Source organism: Ylistrum balloti, unplaced genomic scaffold, assembly GCF_031769215.1.
Source record: "Ylistrum balloti isolate Yb309-2 unplaced genomic scaffold, AGI_CSIRO_Ybal_v1 Utg369746, whole genome shotgun sequence".
NCBI lineage: Eukaryota > Metazoa > Mollusca > Bivalvia > Pectinida > Pectinidae > Ylistrum > Ylistrum balloti.
The window spans coordinates 882308-895318 of NW_026781953.1; the positions used below are offsets into that span (position 1 = coordinate 882308).

A 13011-nucleotide genomic window follows, 5' to 3' on the forward strand; every position below is an offset into this window, starting at 1 on the left:
CTGTCACCGGAAGTGAAAAGAAAGGACCCGCTGTTAATTACTAATTTTTAAGATCGTTTACCATTTGACTAACATCGATGAGAACCAATTTCACATAAATTTAATTATATTTTTATATTTTTAACCAAGCTGTCGTCCTATGTCAAACAGTATTTCCTGATTGATATACACCATTTAGAGATGTCAATAACTGCTCCCCACGAAGGTCACCGGCAAGATGGCGTCAAGACTTTGCAGGCTGATTCGGCCTGCGGTTACTGGACTGGCTCGATGTAGCCAAAGTAAGGTTTTCATAATTTTGTCACCTTGTATATGTCTCATCTACTGATTTTCACTTCCAACAATGTTAATCGTTTCATGAATTATTTATGGTACCCATCGCAATCAGATCTGTGCTGGTTACTTCGGGCACCAACATCAGACTGTTTATGACCATTTTTGTCAATGATGTACTTTTCTGCACAACTGGTTACGTACCTCTGTAGCACAAAAGACCATTAATTCCGTACTGCGTACATGGGGAATAAGTTCTTAGCTACTTAAACGTCTTTTGAATTCAAGTAGGTTAATTCTGCTTGTGTGCATATTTTTCTTCATATGTTTAAGTTAAGGAGAATACACTCTTTAAGTTTGCATAACATCAATATGCATAATTTCAAAAGCGTAAAGAAATCCGTATATCAGTTAGTAAAAGACAAAAAAAGTGCAATGTGTTTGCAAGTCCAAAAGAAAAATATGTGCTTCTGGTTTCAGCATGAAAACAGGTATCGTCGGTAGGTAGGGATTTTTTTAAAATTCTTATTATGTTTTTGATGGCCTATAAAAAGAAAATGATAACAAAAATAAGCAAACAAGTAGTTTGGTTAATGTCTGTCTAAGCAATGCTGAGTTATCACATTCTGATTCAGAAAAGACACATGAAAGATGAATACTTGTCTGAAAACCAGATCTTACCTTTGGTTTTTTATGAAAGTTCATAATAATATATGTGTAAGTTTAGGTTTTTGTTTGGGTAATTCCACATTCATTATTTACGGAGAAAAATAATCAGACTCAAGATATGCATTTGATATAACTTGACTAACATACCATTCAAGTTGTTTTTTTCACCAACCATAATAAGAAAACTAGATTATAATGTCCTTGTTACTTTTAATAGTCTGACGATCACATGCATCTGTCTGTAAGATATATATGTCAAGCATCTAAGTGATTTTGCCTCAGGTTACTGATACTTGTTAGTAGCCAAAAATATAGGCATTCGGAAAACCAGAAACACCTTTTATTCTTGCATTTGGGTGATAGTTACTGCTTTTGAGTAATAAATAACAATTATTCAAATACAGGATCATCTGAAATTGAAACAAAAAGTTCTTCTAGATATTTGCAACAAAAAAAGGCATCATATTTTTCACCTAACTCGATAGCCAATATTATTGCCAAAACTACATTTCACTTTCACTGGAAAACACAATCTGCTGTGGGTAGGGAATATCAGCACCACATACCTGGTACCATGGAAATTCACCTGAAGTTATATACGTCAAAGCTGATAGAGTTTTATTGTGGCTCTGAAGTTAGTTATGTTTTATTATTACTGTATAACTGCATTTTCATGTTGTTTGCCATGAGTAGAAATGATTTTTCAAATAACACCCAACACCCCACCCCCCCATCCCCCCCCCCCCCCCCCCCCTAAAAAAAAAAAAAGACAAAAATGATTGATTTGAAGGCCAGTCCCCCCATTATATTTGAAAACACTGCAATTGTGTATGTGAATTATCTCCCTTCAACCAGCATATATAGAAATAATATGGAAAGTTATATAAAGAGGACAAACGCATAGCATTTTCAAAATTATAAACATTCTCTTCTAAATCCAGATTTATCAAATACCTGTAAGAAATTCAGTGATTTTATAAAATTTAATGTCTCGGTTTTGGTCTGTGAATGATATTATGAGCTATATGTGTAAATATGTTCTTCAAAATTAGAAATTTATGGTGTGATTTTTCTTATCAAGATGCCTGACCTTCAAAGAAACATTTTGATTTAATGTATCATTTGAACTATATCATGCAAATTGCCAATATCAGAAATTGAGTTTTACATAATGATGCATTTACATATATATGTGTATATGTATTCATTGCACTATAATTGACAATGATGTTTTTTTTATTATAATAGTGCCAAGACAAGCACCTGCTGCCATACAACATTTCCGGTTTGAGAGTACCTCAGCTGAGTCCTTAAAACGTAAGAATAAATTTTTATTTTTGGTTATGATAAATGACATGAGACTATAAAAATGTTGCTCTTTCATTGTTATCAAATTCATCAACTGCTCAGTTTGCATTTAATATATATGTCAGTGATTTTGACATTAAGTATTATGGTGTAGTGTGGAAATTGTATTCACTTCTGTCATAAATTTTTGTAACTTGATTTGAAGTAGAGGGACAGTTTTGAACTGATCTCTCTATAACTTGGTATAAGCATAATCAAGGTAGCATGAGGTGAAGTTTTGTAATCTGGAATGGTGTTAAGATTTGACTGTATTTGATAGAGTTGTTGCCCCATAGTTTGTTTGTTTGTTTGTTTGTTTGTTTTTAGCAATCTAGGTCTTTTCCAAGATCAGATCACTCAGTTTCCAGCTCATCTCTTTTAAACTTGGTTGGCTTTAACTTATTACCATTGCCATGACCTGAAATGGTAGTTCTGTGGAAATATATATGTTGGTTGGGGAGGAGGGGGAGGGGGGTGGGGCATTTAAGTCTTGTCCAGAGATCTCTTCCTCATGATCAATTTTCAGCCCATCCTTTAAGATTAAGTAAAGACTGTCCAGTGATAGTAGGGGCTCAGATATTTGAGTTCTAGAATCATGCGTTACTACAGGAGACTTTTCATATCTGTATTCATTTCACTACAGTAATATATATATATATATTTCTCTTTGACATGATTCAGTTATATATCATTCAGGATAGATTGTATGATATACCCGATAGAACAATACTCCCTCTTTTAGAATTGTTTAAGAAAAAGTTTTTCAAAGGACATTTAGAAAAAAAAGACTTTATATGTTTATAGGCAGAAACAGTGATGTTTATTATAATTTTTGTTATCAGGTTATACAAAAAATAAAACACTCTTTTTTTCCAGCCACAATTAAGAAGGTCGAAAGGAAGGTTGAGACAGACCAGCTGAAAACATTTGGACAATATGTGGCAGAAAATATTCCCAAATATGTTCAGGAAGTGCGAATCACAGCTGGAGATGAACTAGACATTCTCGTTCACCCTGAAGGGATCCTTCCTGTTATCTCCTTTCTGAAGAATCACCACACAGGCCAGTTCCTTAACATAATAGATGTTACTGCCATGGATGTCCCTGCACGAAAGTACAGGTTTGAGGTATGTATTAGTCTGTAATTTATTTGACGTTGTATACTGTATAAAGTTACAGTGTTTAGTTTTCAACTACAATATTAGTTAGATTATCAGAACTCTGATTCCTCGAAAGGTGTCGTGTTAATTTTGCTGATTAGTATTATTGCTAAAAGACTGCCCATCATTTATGCCACATATAAGCTGCTCCCGCATATAAGCTGCATGCCCAACCACCGAGGAAAATAGACGCAGCTTATAACCTTAAAAATACAGTACTAAATATTCACTAACTGTGAAAACATCCAGTTTTTAAATGAAAAAGTTTTAAGATTTTTTAAATGATGTTTTAATTAGATAATTATATTCAAATTCATCACATGTTTCTTATTATAACAGAATTCCATAGTTAAAAACTTTGTTGATAGTCCTATGCCCAAACAAGGGGGGGGGGGACCATAATACTCCACCTGGAACCAGTGGGAACTGGAGGGAACTTAAGTATCCCACCAATAGAGGGGACTACAACTTATTACAAGAACTCAACTCATGGGATGTAGGTTCAGCTTGGTGAGACGGTGTCACATATTTAAAGTAGGTCACTCTGACCTACATTTTGACCTACATCAAAAGAAAATTTTGAGCTCTATCTCCAGCACTGCTTGTCAAAGGGACCTCATACTTGATGTATGTGTTCATATTAATGAGGCGGTGTATCAGAAGGGAACTGCAGCGTTCCGGGTTATTTAGTTTCAAGTTCTTACATAGGTTTTCAGTAAATGGCCTGGTAGGACATTTGGTGTGGGGGAGAAATGCTATTTTATAAGGTCTAACTCATTACTGGATTTACATTAGAGCTCCCAAATTTAAAGCTGTTTAACAATAGCTTTGATTTTGAAGTAGTTTTGAAACTGTAGAATATTTCAGTTAAATAAGCACACTTACATATGTGGATATATTGATATATGGGCTTTGTTGAGTCTCATCACCTGTTGATGAGAGTTCTGATATCATTTTCTCCACCATAGTATCTCGTTGTAGATAGAGTGTTAGGTACAAAGCCGGTAGTTATAATTCTATCTTTAAGAGTGTTAGGTACAAACCTGGTAGTTATAATTCTATCTTTAGTGACTTTTTATATTCCAGATGATTTACATGCTCATGTCTCTGCACTTCAACTCTCGAATCAAGGTCAGGTCTTACACAGATGAACTCACTCCTGTGAGTTCAATCACCTCAGAGTTTCATGGTGCAAACTGGATGGAACGAGAGGTAGGATTTCATCACTTTGTGTTATTATCATCACATGGTTGTCCATATTGATCAGAACATTGATAATTTTTTTGTTTATCTTCCAGGAATCCATTACTGTAAAGATACATGTAATGAATTTTAAAAAAATATATACTGGACATGCGTTTTTGCTTTCTGGCCTCAGTTTCACAGTTTCCTTAACTTAAGAAAATACCATAGAAAAAGCATTACATAAGTTAAGGGAAAACTGAAATTCAAAGAAATGTCCTTAACTTATGTAATGATTTACTGACTGTGAGGAATTTTCAAGTTTAGGAAAATTCCTTAAATTAAGTAAGATCCGTGAAACTGGGACCAGTAGATTCTGCTTGAAAAAGATCTTTTGAAAAAATTACAAATAATTTGATTTTTATTTTCCTTTGGTAGCACACAGAAGAATGTTTGGTTATGGTGTGAAGTGTGTCTGTATGCAATTGATTTATAAATTTTACATACATTTTTTCTTTATAATTCAAACACAAAGTCGCTTATACTTTGAGATGCTTTTAAAACACCGCCTAAGCTAGCAAATAGCAGATGTTTTGTTTATACAAAGAAATCGAGTTTCTGATGTGATCAGATATTACTAAATCACTATCAGACAGGGTGTAATTTGTTTTGTACTGTTACAGGTTTGGGATTTGTATGGTGTGTTTTTCGCCAACCACCCTGACTTGAGAAGAATCCTGACTGATTACGGGTTTGAAGGTCATCCATTCCGGAAAGACTTCCCACTGTCTGGTTATGTTGAGGTACGTTACATTTCCAATCTATTAACTTCACTATGTTTGACATTGCACAGGAGTCTTGATTTCTGGGTTTTAGGGGGTTTATTTGGAGCAAGAGTTGTCCCCCTTGGGGTTATGTGATCAGTGTTTATTAAGTGGTTGGCTGTCTGCTTTTGACTTGCTCTACTGAAAAGGATACATTTACCATATCCAGTAATGCATGTTATCATTTTAAATGTTTTAAACGTGGCCTATTTCATTGTTGTGTGACCTTTTCCTATAATTTTTGTCGTTTAACTTCCTTTCAGGTACGATATGACGATGAGGAGAGACGTGTGGTAGTTGAACCACTTGAGTTAGCTCAGGAGTTTAGGAAATTCGAATACAGTAGTCCATGGGAAACTTTCCCTAAGTTCCGACTCACAGAGGGTGATCAAGCCTCAGAAACACCCAAGGAACCAGAAACAAAGTCGTAAGATACACAACAATAGGAGATGTGTTAAATGAAATTAAGACAATAACATTGTAACTGTTGACAGTGAAGTAGTGATAATGAATATTTGGAAAACATTATATGTGGTGTGTTTTTACCAGTGTTTGTTACTTCACTATGTAAATAAATTTGTGACAAAGAATTGTTTGTTGTTGTGTACCCGGCGGTTTGATAATTGATAAATATGTAGGATAAGTCTATTGTGGTGATGAACATTTTTTTACCCACCATATGATCCACTCTCATCAAATGCTGGGCTATTCAAATCCCTTACGTCTGTTGTCTGTGATCTGTCCGTCCGTCTGTAAACAAATTTTTGTTATCACCATTTCTTGAGAAGTGCATAATGGATCTTTCTCCAATATCATATGCAGGTTCCCTTTGATGTCTAGTTGTACTGATTTGATTTAAAGTCAGATCAGAAAACAAAATGGTCAACAGGTGACCATCTTGTATTTTGACTTTTTAAAATTGTTAATGCTATTTCTTGAGAAATATTGAATGGATCTTTCATAAATTTCACATGTAGGTTCCCCTTTCTCTCTAGTTGTGCCTGAGTTTGGGACTGAATAGAAAAAGGAAATGGCCGACAGTCAGCCATCTTGGATTTCGCCCTGTAAAGATTGTTATCCCTATTTCTTAAAAAGTACTGAACGGATCTCTCTCAAATTTCATACATATGTTCCCATTAGTCTCTACTTGTGCCTGTTTGATTTTAGCACTGATTAGAAGAAAAGAATGTCTTCTAGACGACCATTTTGATTTGGCAGGTGAAGATTAACATTGCTATTTCTGTAAAGGAATGTTCAAATGTCTTATCATGAAGAGCAAATACAGAGAAGATAAGAGGAAAGATCCAAAAATCAAAGAGCAGATAAAGATCAAACGATGGTGGCTGCCAAGATTCCACTGAAGCTGTTTACATTGTGTACCTCAGTATAATACATGCTGAAGCTGTTTACATTGTGTACCTCAGTATAATACACACTGAAGCTGTTTACATTGTGTACCTCAGTAAAATACACGCTTAAGCTGTTTATATTGTGTACCTCAGTATACTACATGCTGAAGCTGTTTACATTGTGTACCTCAGTATAATACACACTGAAGCTGTTTACATTGTGTACCTCAGTAAAATACACGCTTAAGCTGTTTACATTGTGTACCTCAGTATAATACACGCTTAAGCTGTTTACATTGTGTACCTCAGTATAATACACACGGAAGCTGTTTACATCGTGTACCTCAGTATAATACATGCTGAAGCTGTTTACATTGTGTACCTCAGTATAATACACACTGAAGCTGTTTACATCGTGTACCACAGTACAATACACTCTGAAGCTGTTTACATTGTGTACCTCAGTACAATACACACTGAAGCTGTTTACATTGGTGTACCTCAGTATAATACACGCTTAAGCTGTTTACATTGTGTACCTCGGTATAATACATGCTGAAGCTGTTTACATTGTGTACCTCAGTATAATACATGCTGAAGCTGTTTACATTGTGTACCTCAGTATAATACACACTGAAGCTGTTTACATTGTGTACCTCAGTATAATACATGCTGAAGCTGTTTACATTGTGTACCTCAGTATAATACATGCTGAAGCTGTTTACATTGGTGTACCTCAGTAAAATACATGCTTAAGCTGTTTACATTGTGTACCTCAGTAAAATACATGCTTAAGCTGTTTACATTGTGTACCTCAGTATAATACATGCTGAAGCTGTTTACATTGTGTACCTCAGTATAATACACACTGAAGCTGTTTACATCGTGTACCACAGTACAATACACTCTGAAGCTGTTTACATTGTGTACCTCAGTATAATACATGCTGAAGCTGTTTACATTGTGTACCTCAGTATAATACACACGGAAGCTGTTTACATTGTGTACCTCAGTATAATACACACTGAAGCTGTTTACATTGTGTACCTCAGTACACTGAAGCTCAGTATAATACACACTGAAGCTGTTTACATTGTGTACCTCAGTATAATACACACTGAAGCTGTTTACATTGTGTACCTCAGTATAATACACACTGAAGCTGTTTATATTGTGTACCTCAGTATAATACACACTGAAGCGGTTTACATGGGTATACCCTCAGTACAATACACACTGAAGCTGTTTACATTGGTGTACCTCAGTATAATACACACTGAAGCTGTTTACATTGGTGTACCTCAGTATAATACACTCTGAAGCTGTTTACATTGTGTACCTCAGTATAATACACACTGAAGCTGTTTACATTGTGTACCACAGTACAATACACTCTGAAGCTGTTTACATTGTGTACCTCAGTACAATACACACTGAAGCTGTTTACATTGTGTACCTCAGTATAATACACACTGAAGCTGTTTACATTGTGTACCTCAGTATAATACACACTGAAGCTGTTTATATTGTGTACCTCAGTATAATACACACTGAAGCTGTTTACATTGTGTACCTCAGTATAATACATGCTGAAGCTGTTTACATTGTGTACCTCAGTATAATACACACTGAAGCTGTTTACATTGTGTACCTCAGTATAATACACACTGAAGCTGTTTACATTGTGTACCTCAGTATAATACACACTGAAGCTGTTTACATTGTGTACCTCAGTATAATACATGCTGAAGCTGCTGAAGCTGTTTACATTGTTCCTCAGTATAATACATGCTGAAGCTGTTTACATTGTGTACCTCAGTATAATACATGCTGAAGCTGTTTACATTGTGTACCTCAGTATAATACACACTGAAGCTGTTTACATTGTGTACCTCAGTATAATACACACTGAAGCTGTTTATATTGTGTACCTCAGTATAATACACACTGAAGCTGTTTACATTGTGTACCTCAGTATAATACATGCTGAAGCTGTTTACATTGTGTACCTCAGTATAATACATGCTGAAGCTGTTTACATTGTGTACCTCAGTATAATACACACTGAAGCTGTTTATATTGTGTACTTCAGTATACTACATGCTGAAGCTGTTTACATTGTTCCTCAGTATAATACACATTGAAGCTGTTTATATTGTGTACCTCAGTATACTACATGCTGAAGCTGTTTACATTGTGTACCTCAATATAATACATGCTGAAGCTGTTTACATTGTGTACCTCAGTATAATACAAGCTGAAGCTGTTTATATTGTGTACCTCAGTATACTACATGCTGAAGCTTTTTACATTGTGTACCTCAGTATAATACATGCTGAAGCTGTTTACATTGTGTACCTCAGTATAATACACACTGAAGCTGTTTATATTGTGTACTTCAGTATACTACATGCTGAAGCTGTTTACATTGTTCCTCAGTATAATACACGCTGAAGCTGTTTATATTGTGTACCTCAGTATAATACACACTGAAGCTGTTTATATTGTGTACTTCAGTATACTACATGCTGAAGCTGTTTATATTGTGTACCTCAGTATAATACACACTGAAGCTGTTTATATTGTGTACTTCAGTATACTACATGCTGAAGCTGTTTACATTGTGTACCTCAGTAAAATACACGCTTAAGCTGTTTACATTGTGTACCTCAGTATAATACACACTGAAGCTGTTTATATTGTGTACTTCAGTATAATACATGCTGAAGCTGTTTATATTGTTCCTCAGTATAATACATGCTGAAGCTGTTTACATTGTGTACCTCGGTATAATACATACTAAAGCTGTTTACATTGTGTACCTCAGTATAATACACACTGAAGCTGTTTACATTGTTCCTCAGTATAATACACACGGAAGCTGTTTACATTGTGTACCTCAGTATACTACATGCTGAAGCTGTTTATATTGTGTACCTCAGTATAATACATGCTGAAGCTGTTTACATTGTTCCTCAGTATAATACATGCTGAAGCTGTTTATATTGTGTACCTCAGTATAATACAAGCTGAAGCTGTTTATATTGTGTACCTCAGTTTAATACACACGGAAGCTGTTTACATTGTGTACCTCAGTATTATACATGCTGAAGCTGTTTACATTGTTCCTCAGTATAATACACACGGAAGCTGTTTACATTGTGTACCTCAGTATAATACATGCTGAAGCTGAAGCTGTTTACATTGTTCCTCAGTATACTACATGCTGAAGCTGTTTACATTGTGTACCTCAGTATAATACATGCTGAAGCTGTTTATATTGTGTACCTCAGTATAATACATGCTGAAGCTGTTTATATTGTGTACCTCAGTATAATACATGCTGAAGCTGTTTACATTGTTCCTCAGTATAATACACACGGAAGCTGTTTACATTGTGTACCTCAGTATAATACATGCTGAAGCTGTTTATATTGTGTACCTCAGTATAATACACACGGAAGCTGTTTACATTGTGTACCTCAGTATAATACACACTGAAGCTGTTTATATTGTGTACCTCAGTATACTACATGCTGAAGCTGTTTACATTGTGTACCTCAGTATAATACACACTGAAGCTGTTTACATTGTGTACCTCAGTATAATACATGCTGAAGCTGTTTACATTGTGTACCTCAGTATAATACACACTGAAGCTGTTTATATTGTGTACCTCAGTATAATACACACTGAAGCTGTTTACATTGTGTACCTCAGTATAATACACACTGAAGCTGTTTACATTGTGTACCTCAGTATAATACATGCTGAAGCTGTTTACATTGTGTACCTCAGTATAATACATGCTGAAGCTGTTTACATTGTGTACCTCAGTATAATACATGCTGAAGCTGTTTTCATTGGTGTACCTCAGTATAATACACTCTGAAGCTGTTTACATTGTGTACCACAGTACAATACACTCTGAAGCTGTTTACATTGTGTACCTCAGTACAATACACACTGAAGCTGTTTACATTGGTGTACCTCAGTATAATACACACTGAAGCTGTTTATATTGTGTACCTCAGTATAATACACACTGAAGCTGTTTACATTGTGTACCTCAGTATAATACACACTGAAGCTGTTTACATTGTGTACCTCAGTATAATACACACTGAAGCTGTTTATATTGTGTACCTCAGTATAATACACACTGAAGCTGTTTACATTGTGTACCTCAGTATAATACACACTGAAGCTGTTTATATCACAACAACTTATTACGCGCTGAAGCTTGAGTACCTTTTGTCGAGTCATACTTTATTGTAAAAACGTTTTGACTCAGAATCACACAGGGCGTTTTCATTGTACGAGTATAAACATCAGCGATGTTAAATTGCCTGATAATTGATCCAACGTGTCACATCAATTGATTCACCAAATTACTTTTACCAAATAAAAATCCAGGTTATTGACCTGTATTTCTTGAAGTTTCTAATTCTTCTCCTGATAATGTTTGTAAATTTGTTATTTATTGTCGGACAATATCCCCCCCCACCATCTGAACACTCTCATTTCCATAAAGTTCCGAAAAAATAAAATGTAATTTAATAAATTGAGATAAATTTGATAAATTTACGTATATTTGATTAATTAAAGTAAATTTAAGAAACTGAACAACGAACAATATCCCCCATCCTCTGAACACCATTATTTCCAATAAGTTCAAAAGAATAAAATGTAAATATAATCAACATAAGTAAATTTGATAAATTGAGGTAAATTTGATAATTTGAAGTAAATTTGATACATTGAGGTAAATTTGATAAATTTAAGTATATTTGATAAAGTAATTTTAAGAAACTGAACAAATCATTCCGACACTATATTTTGTTTACTTTTTATTTTAGGAGTGCATGCACTCGTATTAAGATAAACATGAAGATGTTTTGTAACAGATAATATTTATAGTGTATGCTTCTAGTGTGAAAGAAACCCATCCGCCCGGTAAGGCAATGCACTTCGTACGTGATGCGTTCATTTACTTGAAAGTTGAACGAGAACCCAAACAAACGTATATAGATATTTATCGAAAAATGTGTAGTAGATACATATAAAGATAGCTACCCCTGATTTGTAATGAGCATGATGATGCACCTGTCGTGATGTAAACCCACGCCCTGTACACGTATTTCATAAACAAGCTGATTAATTCACGGAAAAAAATACGTAAATTACAATGTTGTAACAAAAACAGGATAGTCGGAAAATAAGAATGTAAAAATTCTGTTTCAGAACGTTTATAATATATGCCCATGTGACCAGTCAAGGGAGATTATCTGACGTGTGTGTGTATGGGGGGGGGAGTTATTTGACCGATTCAATTTGTCCAGTTTTTGCAAAATCTTCACCAGTTCTTCGTTTTATATATGTTTGTGTGGTTATCTGGATCCTAAATTAAGAGTATTTGTAATAAAGACTAAATTATTTTCAATAAAGATAAAACTTTTTTTAATCTGAATTTTTAAACGCTTAACTATTTTGTACCTAGCTACGATACGCTGTTCACCAAGGACATTAAAAAGACGACTAAAGACAGCATGACGTTTATATTTTTGATCTATATTTTAATTTTTACTTACATACCTGCACTTTAAAAAAAACGGATAGATTTATGACACTTAAGTTTCGTCATAACACTTACTGTTAAAATTTGACATCAAAATGTAATTTTTTTAAATATGAAGTTATCCGTCCATGCGTTTGAAGTGATTATATTTATGAAAGGTAGTACGTTTCATCTTGGTATATTATTAGTTCTGTGTAGTCGAATGATTACTTATGAAAGATATTTATCGAAAATTGTTGAATTTTTAGTAAAATTACAGGTTCATAACACATTCATTATACGAAGTATATGGGATCATTGAAGCTGATACAACCTCAGTACACGTATATATTCCTGGCTAAGATCTATAAAGAGGACTGTCTGTGCATCGACCAAAATACCAAAATACAGACGTCCACCGGTCCATCTGCTCACTTATAGTAACGATACAACTTTTAAAATCTATTTTCTATAAAGTAATAAATTAGTAACACAATATCAATGTACAATTGGAAATTATAAATATTAAAAACTTTTAGTTAGTATTTTCTTCCCGATATTATTTTTGTGAAAGGGGGGGGTGCAATGTCTTTTGTTTTGGACACATTCGTTTCGTTTATTTATTTGATTTAAACATATTTTATTGCCAC

At 34.4% G+C, this 13011-nt stretch overlaps 1 protein-coding gene across 1 annotated transcript; it reads left to right on the forward strand.

Annotated features, from left to right (window-relative positions):
* The first annotated feature begins 204 nt into the window (after positions 1 to 204).
* LOC132543240 (NADH dehydrogenase [ubiquinone] iron-sulfur protein 3, mitochondrial-like) lies at positions 205 to 6045 on the forward strand. Its single transcript, XM_060206723.1, has 6 exons — positions 205 to 281; positions 2191 to 2259; positions 3166 to 3416; positions 4536 to 4661; positions 5315 to 5434; positions 5719 to 6045. The coding sequence occupies exons 1-6, from the start codon at positions 218 to 220 to the stop codon at positions 5884 to 5886; spliced, it is 798 nt and encodes a 265-aa protein (XP_060062706.1). The 5' UTR covers positions 205 to 217; the 3' UTR covers positions 5887 to 6045.
* The last annotated feature ends 6966 nt before the right edge of the window (positions 6046 to 13011 follow it).

Coding starts and splice junctions, on each gene's coding strand:
- LOC132543240 (XM_060206723.1), top strand. CDS start 218: ATGGCGTCAAGACTTTGCAGGCTGATTCGGCCTGCGGTTACTGGACTG. Junction 4,662..5,314: donor CAAACTGGATGGAACGAGAG/GTAGGATTTCAT, acceptor GTACTGTTACAG/GTTTGGGATTTGTATGGTGT. Junction 5,435..5,718: donor CACTGTCTGGTTATGTTGAG/GTACGTTACATT, acceptor ACTTCCTTTCAG/GTACGATATGACGATGAGGA.